At 32.6% G+C, this 20,332-nt stretch overlaps 2 protein-coding genes across 4 annotated transcripts; both read left to right on the forward strand.

The window, feature by feature from the left end:
• The first annotated feature begins 5,566 nt into the window (after positions 1–5,566).
• LOC101263871 (hydroxymethylglutaryl-CoA lyase, mitochondrial) lies at positions 5,567–10,749 on the forward strand. 2 transcript variants are annotated; one of them, XM_004250855.4, is made up of 9 exons: positions 5,567–5,976; positions 6,318–6,511; positions 7,260–7,458; positions 7,580–7,759; positions 7,973–8,053; positions 8,148–8,311; positions 8,701–8,837; positions 9,142–9,257; positions 10,279–10,749. In XM_004250855.4, exons 2-9 carry the CDS (start codon positions 6,345–6,347, stop codon positions 10,525–10,527), a joined length of 1,293 nt encoding a protein of 430 aa, XP_004250903.2. In that variant the 5' UTR covers positions 5,567–5,976; positions 6,318–6,344; the 3' UTR covers positions 10,528–10,749. The 2 variants fall into 2 exon arrangements, with proteins under 2 accessions (XP_004250903.2, XP_010313251.2); XM_010314949.4 differs by having other exon boundaries at positions 5,599–5,835.
• Positions 10,750–12,548: 1,799 nt separating this feature from the next.
• Positions 12,549–17,808, forward strand: LOC101264177 (uncharacterized). 2 transcript variants are annotated; one of them, XM_004250856.5, is made up of 6 exons: positions 12,549–12,708; positions 14,505–14,558; positions 14,636–14,717; positions 15,299–15,339; positions 17,387–17,446; positions 17,567–17,808. In XM_004250856.5, exons 1-6 carry the CDS (start codon positions 12,643–12,645, stop codon positions 17,615–17,617), a joined length of 354 nt encoding a protein of 117 aa, XP_004250904.2. In that variant the 5' UTR covers positions 12,549–12,642; the 3' UTR covers positions 17,618–17,808. The 2 variants fall into 2 exon arrangements, with proteins under 2 accessions (XP_004250904.2, XP_010313252.1); XM_010314950.4 differs by having other exon boundaries at positions 14,645–14,717.
• The last annotated feature ends 2,524 nt before the right edge of the window (positions 17,809–20,332 follow it).

Below are 20,332 nucleotides of genomic sequence, written 5' to 3' on the forward strand. Positions count from 1 at the left end.
ATATTACACTTGTATTGAATATGTACCTTTTTCAAATTTATGTGACCTACATAAACACTACAATCTGAGTACAATTGATACTTGTGAATGAATCATGCCTACATTTTTCAAGTATTTTACAACTTGATGATGTATTTGAAATTTAATCTATTGATGAAAGTACTATTTCTCCTATAGACTTTCAGATTCATTAGTAGTCTTCATTTATCGTAATTGTCAAAGCTATATTTGCACATTTTGTTTCATCATGCCAGTGAAGTTATTACTTGAATAATTGGACATGTACACATTTCAGTAAAAAGAAAGGAAAAATTTAACTTTGGTAAAGAATGGAGAAGAATCTGACCAACATAGAGAAGAAAGTTTAGTTTGGAGGTTATTCCATTCTTTTTCTTTTACTTTTTTCTGGCTAACTCAAATGCATTCATTAATACTTACCAAGATGGTGCATGAAGTATGTACAGATAGGACAACATTCCTCCATCAAGATAGTCCATTTGTCTGTTCAAAATCGAATGCTCTTTTTCACCAGAAGTACAAGAAAAACAATAACTTCTATATTATTTTTATCATTCTCAACTACTAATAGAACAATCTCAATTATAACTCCTACAAGCATGGCGCATCGGGGGCCCTGGGTAGGGGACCTCGAGGTATGACACCGGGGCTCAGGGGTGGGGGAGCCTCGGGGCATGGCGCCTCAGGGGCCCAGGGGTGGCGGGGTCCTCGAGGCATGGCGCCTCAGATGCCCGGGGGTGGAGAGTCCTCAAGGCATAGTGTCTCAGAAGGCCCGGACGTGGAGGGTCCTCAAGGCATAGTGTCTCAGAAGGCCCGGACGTGGAGGGTCCTCAAGGCATAGTGTCTCAGAAGGCCGGGGATGGGGGTCCTTGAGGCATGACGCCTTGGGGGCCTTGGGTGGGGTGTCCTCGAGGCATGTCACGTCAGGGACTTGGGGACGATGGGGAGTCCTCGAGGCATGGCGCCTCGGGGCCTCGAGGGGTGGGGGGTCTTCGAGGCATGACTCCTCGGGGGCTTGGGTGGGTGGGGAGTGGGGTGTCCTCGAGGCATAGCACCTTAGGGACTTGGGGGCGATGGGGAGTCCTCGAGGCATGACGCCTCGGGGCCTCGAGGGGGGGGGTCTTCGAGGCATGACTCCTCGGGTGCTTGGGTGGCGGGTGGAGGATCCTCGAGTCATGACGCCTTTGGGGGCCAAGGGACGGGTGGGGCCTATATATATATATATATGTCATAGTAAATAGTATTGCATATTTAAGTGAAGATTTCAATAATAAGCTTAGCAAAAAATAATATTGCAGATTCTTTTATTAATGTTCAACGTGGATCATCATATATATCTCTTATTCACGCAAACCTATGTAGATGGTCAGTGAAATTTTTTATTAGTTAAATGCAATAATGTATATATTTAATTCAATTTGATGAGGTTTAATCATGTAATTAGTCTTATCTCACTAATATTACCTTATAGACCATATTTGATTTGCATTTTTTCTTGCCAGATATTTAGATGTCATATGAACATGTAAAGAGAACAACTATATTTAATATATTCACATATTTTCACATTTGTTGTGAGTTTTTTTTTTTAAAAAAAAACTTGGAACTTCTAATATAATGTATTTTGAAGTTACAAGATTTTGTTAACTTGACAATACATTTGTGACATGTAATACTTTAATTTAAATACAAATATCTATCCAAATATAAATATATATTTGCATCAATAAAAATATTTATCTCATAAAATTAACTGTTAAATAAATAATAAAAATTAAATCAATGCAAACTTCAATTGATGTTATTACAAGTCATATGAACTTTTTTGCGTCTGAAATACTGAAATATTAAGAAATAGTAAATAAGTAAAACAAAAGGGCAATGTTTATGTATAACTATTTTGAAGCAAACTTCATGAGAGTCTAAATCACATAAGTAGCACTGATAAATAAAATCATTCTTTTGTCTTGAGCATCAAAAACAAACCGTGTCAATTCTCTAAATTTTGGAAAAGATATTCAAAAGCATATATCGACATCACAAGAGAAATTGCTAACAAAAAAATGAATTTAGACTAAATCATGTTAACTTCATATATTGGAACATCAAATACTAATATATACATAGCAAAAATATAATTATTATATCATCAAAATATTTTCCTCCAGTAGTCGAGGTTATGGAATATACCTTTTTAGGATAGAACGACTTACTTAATCAGAAAAATGGTACCTCATTTTTCGCTAAACTTCAAACTCAATCAGAGCTAAAAATTCACAAAAAAAGAAAATTAAAATGCAAGAAGAAGAAGAGTAGAAGATTAAAAAAAATTATGGTAGAAAAATGAAAGAAAATCTCTCATTTATAGTCAATAAATATGAACAAATGTTTTTCTGCGTCTTATCTGAAAAGTCACGATCTTTCAAGAAGTATCTACTTATTGAAAAAGTCAACTCTTAGAAATAGTCACAACTTATTGGAAAGAGTTACAACTTTGGAAAAGTCACAACTATCGAAAAATCATATTCCTTCAAAAAAAAAATCACAACTTATTTAAAAAATCATAACTCATCAAAAAAAATCACAGTCTATGTTAGAAATATTATAGTAATTTAACATTCAAATTAGGAGTTAATGTTTTTAAGGTAATATATAATATAAATAATATAGATATATACACAATATTTTCTTTTTGTGTTTTATTAATTTTAAGTCAAAAGTTTTTAAATATAACAACTTGATCCCATCTTCCGCTATAATTATTTGGAATAGTATGTATTAAATGTTAAAATATTCATTTAAAACATCAGCCTCTTTTTCATACCCTAATATTTAAAATTTGTGAATTTATGACACCTTAAAAAAGATTATTCTTTTAAAGATCTCAAACGTTATGAAGATAAATAAAATACTTGCAAGAAACATGTGAATATAAGAAGAAAAATAAGAAACGTGAAGAGATGTATGTATTATTAATTCATCAAGTGAAAACAATTCTAAATGGCAAATATAAATAAAAAATTCATATAGATCTAAAATTTTAATTTAAATTGTCAAGTAATTATGTTCCCTTTATTTTTGTCGAATGTGATAAATGATTTAAGGTTCTAACGAAATTGTTCAATTAAAAAGTTTTTAATACTGTGTTTTAGCTTCAATATCTCTTACGATCGCAATCATAATCTTTGCCCTAAATTTTTAAATCAAAAGTTGAATTTCGATCATATAAGTCAATATTGTAAAATTAAATTTAGATATTTACTTTTATTATTTAATTAAACATGTATTTACGAAAGTACCAAACAAAATAAAAAGGTTAAAGATAGAGACAAAATAGGGGAATAAAATTCAATAATCCAATAAATTTTGTCTGCCACATTATAATCGTGTCTCACACCTAATAAAATTATTGGTATTAAACTTATTAAAATTGAAAAAAATCAGATATGGATATAAATAAATAATGCCTAATGAATAGGACTAAATATAAGATATAAAATATAAAAAAATTGAATATCCAAAAATTCGATATATCAACCCGATATCCAATTTGGAATCCAATAAAAAAAATTTAAAAATCAGAATCCATTAATCTAAACCTAAAAATCCAAAAAAAAAAATTGATAGATTTTAGGTTTGATCAAACTGGATAAAGATCTGGTCAAATATAATTAGGTCAAGTAATTTTAATAATCTTATAGGTACACAATAATTTATGGTTGAAATCATTTAAATTATATTCATTTTAATAATAAAAACAACAAATCAGTCAATTATTTTTATTTTTTAAAACTATCAAATAAAATAATTAAGTGTACCCTAGTTAATATTTTCAAGAAGAAAAAAAAGACTGACGGAAATATGCAGACTTCTTGACCTTTTTACCTGTCAAATCTCGTACTTGTATTGAATTTTTTAAATTATTCTAATTTTAAAGAATTTGACACTTTTAAAGAATCTGAATAAATATATTTTTATAATTATTTGAAAATCTCCAAATAAGTTTTCTTTTTAAAAATGTATTATCATGTTCTTTAATTGAATAACTATTTAAAATTCAATGATGTTTTTAAATTTGATCTATTTTTGGAGATTACTTCAGAATTTGGAGAAACCATGTGTGAAATTACTCCCGAAGAAGTTTGGCGGATAAAAAGTCAGAAAGTTCGCATATTCCTGTCAATCTTATTTTTTCACTTAAAAATATTAGCTCGATACACTTAATTGCTTTATTTGATAGTTTTTTTTTTTAAAAAAAAAAGTTGATAACTTTGTTATTTTTATTAGCTATTATTATAATGAGTATAAAATTTAAATGAATCTCAATCATAAATTATTATATAATACACATGACATGAATCTATAAGATCGTTAAATATTACTTGACCTAATTATATATACTTGATCGGATCGTTATCCCACCAAACTATGCACCTTATATCGTTTACTTAAAAAAAAAAAAGAATAATTTTATATATAATAAAATAATAAGCATGGGTTCTTATGCTTCTAGAATCTATAAAAAAAAAATAAAACAAAATCTACTCCATAAAAGCAATAAATTTGGACAGCTGTATTTAATTAACAGAACAACAAAAATATTCATTTTCCACCCATACAAATATTACATTATTCCCCAAAAAGAAAATGTGAATTTGTTTGTTTTGTACTCAAAATACCAATTTAAATATTGTTTAAAAATAAATTTATGTTCCCCTAAAGTACCGCAAATGACAGTTGTATTATATTATTAGTTTAAGTACTTTTTTATTATATTTATTTTGATTATTATTCAAATTTTATTTCATCAAAAGTTTTATTTGGTGTGGTTATATCATTTTTTTTTTTAATCAAAAGATCAAATTGGATCGTTTTTTAAGGGAAATGTAAATTTTTACTGAAAACTAATTAGCCCAAATATCAGTATTTAGTGTTTTCGTTTTTTTTTAATAATTATACTTTATTCTTTATCCTATTTTATACTTTACTTTTTTTTTTTTAAAAAAAAGGTTTATCTTATAAAATTAGTAATGTGTGACACTATGTAATATGTAGAACAATATAATTTGTTCAAATATTGTCTTTATTAAATAATATAATACAATATACCATAAAATAATACGTAATAATCATTCAAACAAAGTGTTATTGAAAAAATTGCACACCTATTTTTCTAAATTCAACCTGCATAACATATTGACTTCAGATACAAAACACTTTTTCGATACGTTATTTAAAAAATTTTCTATAATGAAGGTATACTTTAGGTAGTAATATAGAGTAATTATATCCACAATGAACTGACTAACACATGTTCTATATTAATGTATATAGATATGAATACGAAGTTTTTAATGGAACCCCTTTGATAATTCACAACCGCTACAACGTAACATCTGTCACAGTCTCTGTCCTTTGAGTGAACACTTTGAAGAATGATCGATCTCGAGTCGTTCACATCAATAACCACCCTCCGAATCAACTGAGTCATCTCGAACCAAATAAATGAATCTTTTTTGAGGACCAAAAAGGAATAGGAGTTAAAGCCATTAAATATTTGTGCAAAGAATTTGACCAACTGCCTAACTCATAACTACCTACCACCCTTGTCTTAATAGCCCCCCCTACCCCACCCTACTCCCTCCAATTTGTTGGCAATTCAATGTACAACACAAGAAGGAAATAGTAGTAAAACAAGACAAGTTTGTATTTTTCACAAAGAGTCTTTTAACTTTGTGTACACACCATATATATTAGCTACTGATTACCAAACAGAGAAAGAGAACCAACAACTCTCCATCACGTTTCCTTTGTGGGGTAGGTACCCTTTCTCCTTCTCTTTCTCTACTTCTGTGTTTTTAAGAAAAACCCCATAACCAGAAGAGGAAAGATTAGCTGAGAAAACCCCAGAAAAGTTGGAGTTTTTTTATTCTTGTTTGACCCTTTTCTTGATTTCAGGTGAGTTTTTGTCTTTTTACCCATCTTTGTTTTTTTTGTGGAAAAGAATTAAAGACTGGAAATTGGTTGTTTTGGGTAGTTGGAATTTGAGATTGAGCTGAGGTTTTAGAAGAATATGTGTTAAAGTTTGAATCTTTGTTAATTTTCTTGGGTTATGAGTTTGTTTTCTGGAAAGATTTTGTTCATATTGGAAGAAAGTTGTGATCTTGATGTCTTATGGGAAGGATTGAGCAGGAAAAATTGTTTCTTTGAAGAAAATTGTGATCTGAATTCATGTTAAACTTATGAATTTTTGTTGATCTGATTCTTGATGAATTTATGTCTTGTTTTTTTTTTTTCAGGTTCCTGTAGTTTCCTCCCCTTCAACAATGTCAAGCTTGGAAGAGCCTCTTAACCTCGAAAGGTTGCCAAGTTTGAGCAACATTGATTGGGTAGAGAGGTTCTCATCTGGTGCCTGCAGGCCTGCAGGAGAAGATATGGCAATGGGAGACTCCTGGTCTGATGGGAGAAATTGCAGCTCTTCCAACAGCTGTGTGTAAGTACTTAAACTTTTACTCTTACAAGTTACAGCTAACATATATCATGATTGCAGTGGTGCTTTCCAATATTTCTCTATGCACAACTTAGTGACAAATAGTGATGCTCCCATTTTCTTGTACTGTTTTTGTGTTTGCACTGGTTTAAAGGTTTCCTTTACTAGTTACTTTGCGGTCCTTTTTTTTTTTTACCAAGTATTCATCTTGCATAATCTTAATATATTTGAACTTCAAGGTTCCTGCTGATTCCACTGGTTTTGTTCAGTAAAAAAGGTTCAGATAGGCTGATATGTTTTGTCACTAATTAGCATAAAGTAAATACTAAAAAGTTAGCTATCTCCTTGATGATTGCACAACAACAACAACATACCCAGTGTAATCCCACAAATGGGGTCTGGGGAGGGTAGTGTGTTCGCGAAAACAACTCTGAATCTGTTTTTATTACTATTATAATGGTTAGTGTTGTTATTTGGATTATTAATTGTCTAATTTCTATCAAGGTCTTGAGGAATGTTTAGACAGAGCTGTTACAATTAGTAGCTAGAATGTTATCTTCTTCGTGACAAAGGAGGACCATGACTGGTAAAAATATTGCCCTCTTTCTAGTCTTGAAGACACTGTTATCTAAATTATTAGCAAGTTTCTTGACACTTGGCATCTCAATGTAGATACTGAAAAATTTAAATTTTTTCCTTTAGAATTGCTTGAGTATAAGATCCATAACTATCCTAATATATTTGTCTTCAGCGAAGATAATGACGAATATGGGAGAGAGAACTTTAAATGGAGAAGGCATGGATCACGCAACGTCATTTCAAGTCGAAGATCAAAGAATCTTAGCAAGAATTATATAGTATGTGGAACTGTGTCTCGTTCACAGTGTTCGACAGATCGTCAACCTAAATCTTACAGCAACCACAGAAGCACAGTGAGAAAAACGTTCAAGGTAATTCTTTGAAGTCCTTTTTGCCCCTCTTCTTTCAATGTCTTTGTTTCTTGCACAGATTCATGTATCCTCCTTCTTAAACATTTTAATTCTGACTGGTTGTTACTTTGACTGGTAGCAGTTGTTCAATGGCATGCCAAATCATGTGAAGATAGTGGAAGTTGGTGCAAGGGATGGATTACAAAATGAGAAGAAAACTGTTCCTACATCAGTGAAGGTTGAATTAATTCAAAAACTAGTCTCTTGTGGGCTACCTGTTGTTGAAGTGACGGGTTTTGTTTCTCCAAAATGGGTGCCTCAGGTACTTCTTCCTCTATATATATACAAGGAAACTTCTGTGCATACAGTTCCGGTGGTACACTTCAATCACAAAATTTGTGTGTGATGTTTAAGATTGCTTTTGAGTCTATGATTTATAGTGTATAGTGATCAGAAAATTCAATAGCTTTGTTTTGTGCATTGGCTCTTTGAAACTTGTCCTTTCTTTCTGATTCTCCTGTTTATTTTTTTGTAGCTGTCGGATGCCAAGGATGTAATGGAAGCAGTTAAGGATCTGGAAGGTGCCAGATTGCCTGTACTGACACCTAATATGAAAGTATGTGGTACTTGTTGGGAAACCTTTCTTGATCTTGAGAAACTACAACTTTCTTCCTCTATGATTATATTGGTGTTATTTGAATTTCTGTTAGGGCTTTGAAGCAGCTGTTGCAGCTGGGGCGAAAGAAGTAGCAGTCTTTGCATCAGCTTCAGAGTCTTTCTCAAAGTCAAACATCAATTGCAGCATTGAGGAGAGCCTTGTCCGATATCGAGCTGTTACATCTGCTGCCAAAAAGCTGGCAATACCAATTCGCGGGTAATGAAAGATCTGATACTCGAGCACGCGCCTGAATTAGTTCCATTTTTCCTTCAGTACTGAAGTAGGTTCTGCAAATTGGACATGCATTTTGTGTTGGCATATTTTTATATTGAAGGAATTGCGCTTTGTTTTCTGTTTTCACTGTGACTTTGAATCATTGTCCTTCTGGCAATTATTTTGAAGTGAGTCATCTAATTGGACTCAGTTCTCTAAATTTGATTTGCTTAGTCAAATAATGACATAATGAGGACTTCAATATTTCTCTAGGCGAAAAAAAGATTAGAAATCTTAGTTTAGTTGCTTCAGCTTGGATGTTGTAGCTTGTAACATTTGTCTTACCATCATACTTGGTACAAAGTTAAATTTGATCTTTCAATGCTCGGCAGATATGTATCCTGCGCTATTGGGTGCCCAGTCGAAGGAGCGATTTCACCTTCAAAAGTGGCATATGTAGCAAAGGAACTTCATGACATGGGATGTTTTGAAATTTCCCTTGGAGACACAATAGGAATCGCTACTCCAGGTAATATTTTAAATTATGCATTGCATTACAATTGAAAAATGCCTTGGTTCTTTCATTATGATTCAACTGATATGCTATTTATGTTGCGGAAATATTTCTCTGTTTAGGGTCCAAAGCTAAAAAAAATGGATTTTCCCAGTTTGACCAAGCATATTGTGCTAAAAAAACAACTTAGAGTTGCACTATAGCTTCAAATTTTACTTGCAATTGGAGGGTTGATTAGAGACGAATAAACAAAATTTCTAAAAATTAAATTTGTGAAGTGACTTGACGTCTGTTCCATTTTATTTTATTTTCTTTACAGGAACTGTTGTTCCTATGCTTGAAGCTGTGATGGCTGTGGTTCCTGTTGAAAAACTTGCTGTGCATTTTCATGATACCTATGGACAGTCTCTTTCAAATATTTTGGTTTCCCTCCAAGTAAGTTCTTCTATCGGAAATCTAGTTGAAGACATATGCAAAATTTTCATGCTAGCTTTCTATATGTCTGAATCTAAATATACAAGTAACTGCATGTCATATTACTTAAGCATTTGAAATTTTAAGCTGCAGAACACTAGTTAGAAGTCAGATTTTCTGGTTTTTATTTATAAAACAATCATGAAGAGATAGATTTCTAGAATTGGGAAACCAGTAAATGTTGGTGTATAAATTGTTAAAAAGAGATTATAATCCCTCCGGTTTGTCATGATTACTAGTACTGTCTTTAGTTAAGAAAGTAGGGCTAAGCGCCGCATAATTTCAATGTGCATTCAGCATTCCCAATGACCTCTCATACTGGTTTTGTTTTTTCTCATACGGATGGGAAATACAAAGTTGGAAGGCCTCTAGTGAAGCCTAACCTCTCCAACCGAAATAAGAGTGGCACAAGCTCCACAAATGCTAGGACCTATGGGGCAGACTTTTCTAACAACTGGATGAAGAAATAGTCCTTTTATCTTTCATAAACTTCTGTTTATCAGTCCAAAATTTTCGTTCTTATCTTTACCGAATACTGCCAATGACCATGAAATCTAACATTTTACGTCACATTCATATTTCACTTTTGCTCACTGCATTTGAATTATGTACATAGAGTGCTAGTCAATAAATTTCCGGTTGGAATAATAGTCATGCTCAACAAAAGCACGAAATGGTGGTTATTGTCAGTGCCGGAGCCAAGAATTCTTACTAGGGAGCTACAAAATGATGCATGAACACCACTCCTGGGACTCAAATCTGTGACTAGTACAATTTTGAACCACACCACTACACAAAAAGCTTTTCTTATGTCGAGGATTAAATTTTTTGAATATATACACAATTGTCTTTACGCTAGTTTCAAACGCTAGTTTCAACAAAGGGATTATACCAGAGCCCTCATTACCTGTGGGTCCACCAGTGGTTATTGTCATGGAGTTGCTGTTTTTTAGTGCATAACTGGTTCTCGTATTGTCCACAGATGGGTATTAGCACAGTCGACTCCTCAGTTGCTGGTCTCGGAGGCTGTCCATATGCCAAAGGAGCTTCTGGCAATGTTGCAACAGAAGATGTTGTCTACATGCTCAATGGTCTAGGGATTAAAACCAATGTCGATCTACAGAAACTCCTGCTAGCCGGGGAGTTAATCAGCAAGCATTTGGACCGCCCATCCGGATCCAAAGCAGCCATTGCTTTGACCGGAGTAACAGCAGATGCATCCAAGATGTAGGAAGGTAAACCACTCCCAGATGTGATCAAATGGTCTCATCAAGAAGTGCAAAAACCAGAATATAGAGTAGAAGAGATGCCACTTCTATAGTGTATACTTATCAAAATATGGCCATAAATAATCTACTTGTGACTGTCTGTGACAATGAACATGCCATTATTTAGACAACATCAAGCTGCTCATTGCAGCATATATCTAATACAAAGTGATTATTGATTTATACTTCCCTTATTCTCCTTCTTTATGTTTGCTCAACTTATGTTGGAATTGTTCTTTCCTATTGTCATTGTTCTTTTTTGTTTAATACTCCCTCCGTCCACTTTTATTTGTCATGTTGCACTTTTTGAAAGTCAATTTGACTAATTTTCAAAATTAAATTTGATTATATTAATTCAATATTTTAAAAAAAGTAGATTAAAAAATTATACAAAAATTACTAGAAATTATAATTTTTTGCATATAAAAAAGAATACGTCGTAAAATGTTAGTCAAAATCTTGTAGTTTGATTTTAAAAAAAAAATCATGACAATTTAAAGTGGACGGAAAAAGTAATAACCAACTATTGTGAGAGAGGAAAAGTCTCATTTATTACTTAATAGAGCTTTTTTACATCCTTATATTGAATTGTCTTTTATTGACAACCTCAGGAAAAAAATGACCTTTCGAGATTGATGAAATCTTGGTCAGAATAAAAAAATATGAAGTGATCAATGCTAGGACATGTTTCTAAACCAATTTTATGGATCTGGGCATATATATTACATATCGACCTTTTGAGGTCAGAAATTACCAACCTCATGAGATTAGTGTATTATTATTTATGTAATTAATATTAATAAAATACTAATCTCTTAGGGTTGATCATTTGGAAAAAAGAGTAAAACATACCAAACTCATGAGGTCGATATTTTTTTAAAAAAAGAAATATTTATCAAAATTGACCTATTGAGGTTAGTTTTTTTTTAAAAAAAATTATGAAATTGTCCTCCTAAGATCGATTTAATTAAATTTATAAAAAAGTTTTTTGCAAAGGATAATCTCAAGAGGTCAATTTTTGGTATAAAAATTGGCATACAATTTGATAAATACAATATATTTCCAGCTATTTCAATTTAAAGCGAAAAGTAATTTTAGACAAACATTCGAATCGTGTAACACCACAAACTATGAAGAAAGAATCGAATAAAATTATTGAACATTATCAAAAAATTGTCTACGATAAAGAAGAGCATGTTTCACCTCTTCTTTTGAACATCAAATTAAGTTCAAAAGCTTCAATATTTGTGCCTTAAAATGTGATTGCATTTTAAGTTTATAGATATATAAAAGTAAGTCTGATATTGATAACTCAACCTTCTTTTTGACATTTATATTCGTATATCATTTAAGCACCCACATTTGCAATACCATCATAGAGTTTATAATAAACTCTATGATAATTATAGAATATTTAGTTTTCTCTATCTTTTATTTTCTTCATTCTTCTTAATGAGTAGAAGTTTGTCACCTCATTAAAATTTATAAGATAAAGTCTGCCTCTCCTAGCTTGTAACATATTAACGCTAAAGATTTTATTTTATTATTAATAAAAATTAAAGACCATTAGACAGAAATCTCTATCTAATAGTATAAATTCGTCCAAAAAAAGACCTGTATTACTTATTTAAGAAAAAAAATATTATTTTTTATATTTAATAATTTTTTAAAATTACATTATTATATATGACATAATTAAAAATATATAACATTTTCGTACATTTAAATTTAAAATATAATTTTTTTCTAAATCTTTTGGTCAATCAAAAACTAAAACACATCAAATAAGATTATGCTAAGTATAAAAAAAATGAAAATACTTAAAAGATTGAAATTGAAAGATTAACTGAAGTTGTGAATCGAATTTGAAATTAAAAGTCAAGTTATAAATCAAGATCGAAAGTTGAATTCAAAATAACGGTTGAATCTCGTGTCGGGTCGAAAATAGAAAAAAAAAATCAAAAAATTGAAGAGACAACATAAGAAGATGGTGTCTATAGACTCCAAGATATCAGCAGGCAGCAGTAAAAAAGAAGAAACACAAAGGGGGGTTTTAGCGCAGCAGAGGGATCAAGAATATGGATGAACAAGAATTTCAACGCCTTCTTGAGCTCTTCCCAGCCGTTCGCTCTCCAGATTATTATGTAAACAAAGCCCTCTCCTTTTATCTATCTCGATACACTCTTTGTTTTCTATAAAAATCCAATCTTTAATACATTCTTGAAAATTGAATGAATGGGTTTTGATTTATTATCTCTTTCAATTAGTACCCACTTGATTAAATTCTTTTTTGGGTGTTTAGGGTGATTGTTTAGATACAAGAAGATTAAGTTTGATTCTGTTCTGTTTCTTCATTATTGGGGGTAAAGGAGCTAGTTTTAAAAATCTTGTTTGTAGAAGAAAATAGTTTGATCCAATTGATCTTTTGTAAATATGGATAGCTAGAACTGAGTTTTGTGCTGATGTATAGTTTTTGTTTACTATTTTATTGTAAAGAAGTCCTCAAGTAGGGTGATTAAGGTTATTATATGTTGACTTGATTTCAGTTGCTGTTGGAAAATCTTGTTGTTTTGGCTGTTCTTTAGTAGCACTGTAGGTGACATGTTGGTGATGTTGTTTTCTTGAAATTTGGGGTTTAGTAAGCATTAAGGTATGAAGAAGGGTGATTAAGGTTATTATATGTTGACTTGATTTAAGTTGCCGTTGGACAATCTTGTTGTTTTAGCTGTTCTTTAGTAGTTTTCTAGTACTGTAGGAGACATGTTGATGATAATGTTTTCTTGATATTTGGGGCTTAGTAAGCATTCTCCGTTTCTACATATTTGTCAATTTGCCGCTTGGGTTGTTCACGAGCTTACAACGATGAAGTATAATTGTTCTCTTAATTTTTGTGATTTGCTTTTTTCTAATCATGACTTAGAACTCGCGTGCTAAAGTTGTCGTTGTTTGGTTATCCTAACTTTCTTATGGAATCTTGGATCAAAACAGTGCTGATTTTTTTAGTCGTAGGCCTGGCGGTACTAGAAATTCAATGGGCAATGGCCTGTGTAGTTTGTGTAAAGTATGAACCCAGTGGTGGAGTTCAAAGGAGCTTTTAAAGCCATTCTCTAATTGTTATTTCTTTCCTTTGAAGCGTGAAAAAATTAATAGTCTAACATTGTCTTTATATCCATCTATTGTTTTCATATTGTAATGTGGTTATCATCACTTTTAAATGATGTTACTACAACAAATAGCAATTCTCCTTGTTTGGATCTTTCTGTCTCGAATCTACAGTTTCATACTCATTAATTTTTCGGATCCCAACGAAAATTCACCCTATACCAGCCCCTGAAGGCTTATTAGTTATTTTTGTTCTATTTTCTATAGAAAGAAATTCTCTTAGGTGACATAAATTGGGGATTTCAACAGTTATGCCAGACAATACCGAAGAACTCTCTTGGCTGATTTCATGGCTTGCCATCTTGATCATATGTTTTTACATGCTTCTATAAACTAGAATACCATTTTTTTATTTTTTTTTAATTTCATGGCTTGCGATCTTAGTCTTTTAATAAGGGTCTGAAAATGGGAGAGAGTGATGGGAAACTAAAAGCTGAAGTCTTGTGCCATTTATTTCTTCTTATTTTTTTGGATGAAAATGAGGAAGAGATGAAAGTGGTAGAAATTAGAATTGCCAACTCCTCAGCATGTTTATCCGAGGGAAAATAGAAATGGTTGCGCCCATATGAGACTCTCCAAATATCTGTGATGTGAAAGTGTGCATTCTAGACAAGTATATCCACATCTCTGTCGTGCTTATCCCCGTCATATTGATCTCATCTCGTGCTAGTCATTTAATTTCTGATGGTTGTTTTCTTCTTCAGCCTTTTGGTGCATTATTTCATATATATAATCTTACCTCCTGACTCTCCTTTGCATTTTGTTCGTCTCCCATCAGCTTGATTTGGATGCGTCAAGTCAATCAACTTCCCAGTCCAAGCAGAAAGAGGAGGTAGGGCAGAAATTTCTCAACACATAATTATCTGACGCTTTGTTTTCAGATTTTGATTATTATTCTTACGCCAAAAGTGGTATCAGGTGAAGCAATTGCAAGATGGTCAGAGTAAGGGATGTGTAGTAGAGTCCAATACTCGAGCAATGGGCCATGGTGGTATGTAATGACGTTATCAGTTATTTTTTTCTGGAAAATGACCAAAGCTGCTTACAATGTCCTTAGAATTGTTCAAGCTACATGGAAATACTGCTATTGTTAGATCATAAAACTAAACAACCTGCTCGATTTTATTTTATTTTGAAATTGGCAACAGTACAACCTATTCTATTAGTGTGTTACGGGTGCCTCATTTCTGAAGTGTGTATATTTTCACAGATTGATATATCATTTAATATCTGGCATTAAATCTAGGGTCTTGGTTCCGACTCTCTTATCATGCAAATCAGTTTTAAATTACTGTTTTCTTTTTCTTCTCACTTCGGAATCCCCCCTAAAGTTACAGTAGCAAATCTTCTTGTCAGAATATCAAGTTTCAAACCCTATTTGAACTTTTACGAATGAAAAGAAAAATTAAACCCATAAACTTTATCCTCATCAGAGATTGAAATTATTTATGAATGCCCATTTCAAAACAATCAATGGTAATAAAGTTTTAGGGCTATATTGAGATTGCTTGATCTGTATGTCTTACACCACTTTGGAAAGATCTCAGTTACTGAATCACTTTCATGTTACAGAAGCATTTTGGGGCAAACTAAAAGAAGCTGCGGAGAAAAAGGTATCTCCTGTTATGATTGTTTGTTATGTGATTTTTTGCACAAGAGTCATCATGAACAATTTCACAATGCTGTGTTATCAGATATTTTCAGTCAAACCTAGTAGATTCAAATTTACTCTGGCTTGAATACATGCCTGTATATACAGTTTTATTGTTTTGAACTTGTTGGTCCTTCATATAATTCCTCGAGCAGATACTTAACACCTCTTAACTGCTCGAGCAGATGGTGTGAGTTCACTCCTTTAGTGTTTCCTTATGTCTATACATCAACATACCCAGTGTAATACCACAAGTGGCGGTCTTGTCCTACCCTGTGAAAGTAGAGATATTTCAGAAAGACCCTCGGCTCAAGTAAAGCATAATAGAACAGGTTTGGAATGGAAATACAGTAGTGAAGAAGCCATAAAAAATAATGAATGAACAGTATTGACAACAAATAATATGCAAGCTGAAGTTAAGCAAACAGCAGGTGATGATAAAATCAAATAATAAAATAGTACAGGAGTAGCAATAATGATACTTGTAAATAAATATACATCATGTAACATAATTCTCTCAGTTAGTTGGTCTTAAATGATTTTACTTGGTGAAATATCAACAAAATTTGTGTTAATGGTAATTCTTCCTCATGATCAAAGAGGATTACTATAAAAAAACCCTAAATCAATACCTTCAGATTAGAAGGGAAATTGAGTGGTTGCTTGGTGAGTACTGATGCAAGTTAAAGCAACGACAGGCATGAAGTGTCAATTTGCCCATTTTCTAGGTAGCCTGCGCCCTTGGAAGTAGTTGAATTTGGTGGCAACATTCAGGGACTGCTCAACTAGAGGTGTTAGAAAACAAATTAGAAATCAAAGTTCAAATGACTAACCCTGGAAATTCTTCTGACCTAGAAGACCGGAACATTATAGCTAAAACTACGCCACGTTTAAGTCAAAGTCGTATTATGTGTAAAGAAATGGATCTTGGGCATATTCAACCCCAAAAGCTAACCAACGTGAGGAGGATTGTGTAAGATCATATAAGGATACCAATTACCCTTACACTCCCTGAAATGCCCAGACCTCGTTAATTGTAACGTGGACAATATAGCGTGGGGCCCAACTTTGGTGAACAAAGAAATGGAATGGGCATGTCTCTTATACCATGTAAAAATGGATCTTGGACCTAACTCAACCCCAAAATCTAGCTCATGAGGGAGGATTGTCCAAGACCATATAAGGAGATTATTACTTAATTGATATCGATGTGGGGCTCTTACATTTTCAGTCCCACATCCATGGAATGAGGAGAATTTGGACTCTTTATAAGCTATCTTCCTTTCTTTGAGCTTAGCTATTAGCGTTGAGTTAGGCCCAAGGTCCATTTAACATAATGCTTTGGAGGGGACTAGCGGAGATTAGATCAGAACAGCTATGAATGAATAAAGCTTCTAAATGACCAAGCTACGAGTCTCCTTTTGTTAAGGCAGTCATCACATCAACAAAATGGTATACGCTGGTGACTAGGGTGCTCCTTGATTAAGGTTCTCACAGAGGGGGGAGAATGACGGATATTCAAATTACAAGCATTGGATGCCTTTTTGTTTCTTATCATATCTTGCTGAGGAAGAGTATTCAAACAGAACATCTTTACAAAAATTGTAACGCTAGTGAGATGATTGAGAATGTTCTGAACAGAACTTCATTAGATGGTCTGTGCAATATATAATCCTGCTATGATATTTTTTCCCTGATGGTGGTGTATGAGTTAGATTGTGCGTACCTCAACTATTCTATTGGGTACCTACTAGTCTCTTACCTCCTACCAACACAAGTATCAAAAAACTCTATCCACCAAGCTTTGGCTAATGGAAGAAATCAATATTTTTGCATATGCTGTAAATTAAACCTTGATCCCCCATAGTTCCATTCCACATCATTGACCATTAGACCAACATGGTTTTCATTCCGCCTCATTGACAATGACAATATCTCAACCTACTATGAAAGACCAAACGTGGTCTCATCTGTGACTAACAAATGGTTTTGTCTGACTTTTTACACAGATGAATCCAGCAGAAGCCGAAGAATTTTGCAAGACATTTCGACAAGTTTACAGGAAACTTGTAAGCACACTAATCTCAAGCAGAAAATTTCCTGCTTTCTCCGTATTTGGATTTGGTAAAAGTGTATGTTTCTAAAAACTTGTGCCGTAACTTGATGCTGGAAAACTTTACGACTTTCAGGTGGATGAAGAACTGAGTTTGGAAGCTGCTCAGAGCTTACTGAGGTCATGAAGATTTTTTTTCTAAACTTTTGTTATTTTTAATCACTTGATGTTCAAAATACAGCTTTTTGTGTAATATGTTGATGTATTATTACATACATTGAGTTATATCTTTTTGTTTTTCTTAGTGAAATGATGTTGCTCTGTAAAAAACTTAAAAACTTTGCTTTGTCTAATGACTAAAGAATGGTGAATCAACAAGCACAGATGTCATGCATGACACTAAAAATACTTCAGAATTGGAGTATCACTGCATAGCACAGGTACATTGTTCATGTTGTGTTACTATGTAAGTTTGGTCAAACTGTACTTATAGACAAGTTTTCCTTAAATAAATATGAGAATGAATAGGTTATTATCATCCTAAATACTACTCTACAAGGTAAGGAGTGTGGAACAAAGGGTCATTGGTTGCGAAAGGAGTGGGAAGTACTCTTTCATCCTTAATCCTAAGAGATTTCGGGTCTGAGTCCCCTTTGGTATGGTGTCGATTTTGTTAGGGGGCGTTTTACCCTCAGTGTGAGATTTTTGGGCTTGAATTTGTACTTAGTTGGGCTCCAATGTAGGTACCGGACACTGGACGAAAAAAAGAAGAGCAAATTATTAATTCAAATTAAATGCTATAAATATAGTTTGATTTAATTGTACTCTATAACAAACTATTGTTATTTTCGCCTCTCTCCCTGGTGGAATTTTGCTTGCTACTCTCGTTTTGATGGCAGTCTCGCTCACCTATTTTGCTTTTATACAAACACAAATGTATAAAATGCGTTTGTGTTTGTATAAAGTGAGAAATTGTGTGTATATGTGTGTGTGTGTGTATATATATATATACACACACATTCGTTTGCCTCTCTCGCTTATACAAACAACAAAGAAATATATAAATTGTGTTTTTGTTTGTATAAAGTGAGAGAGTTGTATATACACACACAAATACATACATTTCGGTCTATACATTTATAATTATATAATACAAATATTCCCTTACCCAGTTTTCTTTTGGTTTTCTCTTTTTCTCGTTTTAAACTACACAGATTATACAATTAATCTTTTGTATACAACTGCTTTCTTTTGTATATGTATAGATGTATAACAAATTATACAACTGTATTTTATGTGTATAGCAAAATATACATATTTATATTTGCTGTCGAACACAATAATACAATCTATAACTATAACATACCAATATAATTTTTATGTTTGATATATAAAAGTTATTCAGCTCTTCATTATGACAAATGACAACGTCAGTGTCACAAAATGTTGATGTATCAGCATCTTCAAGTGGAATAGACTAATATATCTTTAATTTAAAATTACAAAAACCATTTTTTTTATTGTTTTGTTTTAACTTTTGTATCAAAGTTAAAACATATTAAATAATTGAACTGATGGAAAAATGAGAGTAATCAAGAAAAACAAGAGAAATATTCTTAGTTGTCCTAACTTGACTTTGACTTTTATTTTACATTTTTAGAGTAGTAAATATTTGATGATACACAACAGTAAGTGTCATTGGCTATATTGATACAAAAGTGTGTTGCTTAGTTTACACAAGAGAACACAATCATAAATAATATATACATCCTTAAATTATAATTAAGACAAAATAACAGCATGAATGCCTAAAAAATGGCTCATCTGATAGGTAAGAGAGTTGAACTACTTCTAAAGAAGTGCATAAAACAACAATTCAAAACGTTTGACAAGTCCATTGTGGTAAGGTATAGCATCAACAAAGGTTGTACATCAGACTCTATGAGTATGTTCCAAGATTTGAATTCACAGTGTAGCACTACAATGTTAATCAGAGGCATTAGCTGAGAAAAGATCATCATTAAGACAGTCATATTAGCCACAATTAAGGCAATATATAGAAAAACTACTATGAATTAAGCATTAAGATTGTATTATTATTAAACTATAAATATTAAAAGATTAAGGTACTACATGTTTGTATTGAGAATTCTTGTCTCTCTCTACTCAAATTCTCAGCATTCTCTATACGCTCCAAGTAAGTGCACACACACTTACTTGATTAAGTAAAAAAAAAATGCAGTGTGTATTTACCCCCCCCCCCCCCCCCCCATGAAAACATCATTTAATATCTCGAAGAAGACGCATTCCAATTTTATCTCAATTTCTCAAAGGTTGAAGTTGGCAATGCCTTAGTAATTAAACATATCTGCTAAATTATCATTTGAGCGAACTTGTTGAACATCTATATCACCCTTCTTTTGAAGATCATGAGTGAATTTTTTTTTTTGTTAAATGTGTTTTGTTCTATCTCTTTTAATGTATCGCCATTTCCGTCGAGCTATACATGCAGCATTATCTTTACACAATATTGTTGAAACATTTCTTCCTAAAGAAAGGTCACATGTTTCTTGAATGTGTTGAGTTATTGATCTCAACCAAACGCATTCTCGACTCACTTCATGAATGACTATTAACTCTGCATGATTTGAGGAAGTGGCAATTATAGTTTTTTTTTTGAACGCCACAATATAGTTGTATTACCACATGTGAATAAATATCCTGTCTACGATCGACCTTTATGAGGATCAGACAAATATTATGCATCAGCATAACCAATCAATTGTGACTTGGATTCATTTGAGTAAAATAATCACATATTAATAGTCCATTGGAGGTATCTGAATATATGTTAATCTCATTCCAGTGTCTTTGTGTTGGAGAAGAACTAAACCTTGCTAAT

Source organism: Solanum lycopersicum, chromosome 11 (genome assembly GCF_036512215.1).
Source record: "Solanum lycopersicum chromosome 11, SLM_r2.1".
Taxonomy (NCBI): domain Eukaryota; kingdom Viridiplantae; phylum Streptophyta; class Magnoliopsida; order Solanales; family Solanaceae; genus Solanum; species Solanum lycopersicum.

Coding starts and splice junctions, on each gene's coding strand:
- LOC101264177 (XM_004250856.5), top strand. CDS start 12,643: ATGGATGAACAAGAATTTCAACGCCTTCTTGAGCTCTTCCCAGCCGTT. Junction 12,709..14,504: donor TTCGCTCTCCAGATTATTAT/GTAAACAAAGCC, acceptor GTCTCCCATCAG/CTTGATTTGGATGCGTCAAG. Junction 14,718..15,298: donor TCGAGCAATGGGCCATGGTG/GTATGTAATGAC, acceptor TTCATGTTACAG/AAGCATTTTGGGGCAAACTA.
- LOC101263871 (XM_004250855.4), top strand. CDS start 6,345: ATGTCAAGCTTGGAAGAGCCTCTTAACCTCGAAAGGTTGCCAAGTTTG. Junction 8,312..8,700: donor CTGGCAATACCAATTCGCGG/GTAATGAAAGAT, acceptor AATGCTCGGCAG/ATATGTATCCTGCGCTATTG. Junction 9,258..10,278: donor ATATTTTGGTTTCCCTCCAA/GTAAGTTCTTCT, acceptor TATTGTCCACAG/ATGGGTATTAGCACAGTCGA.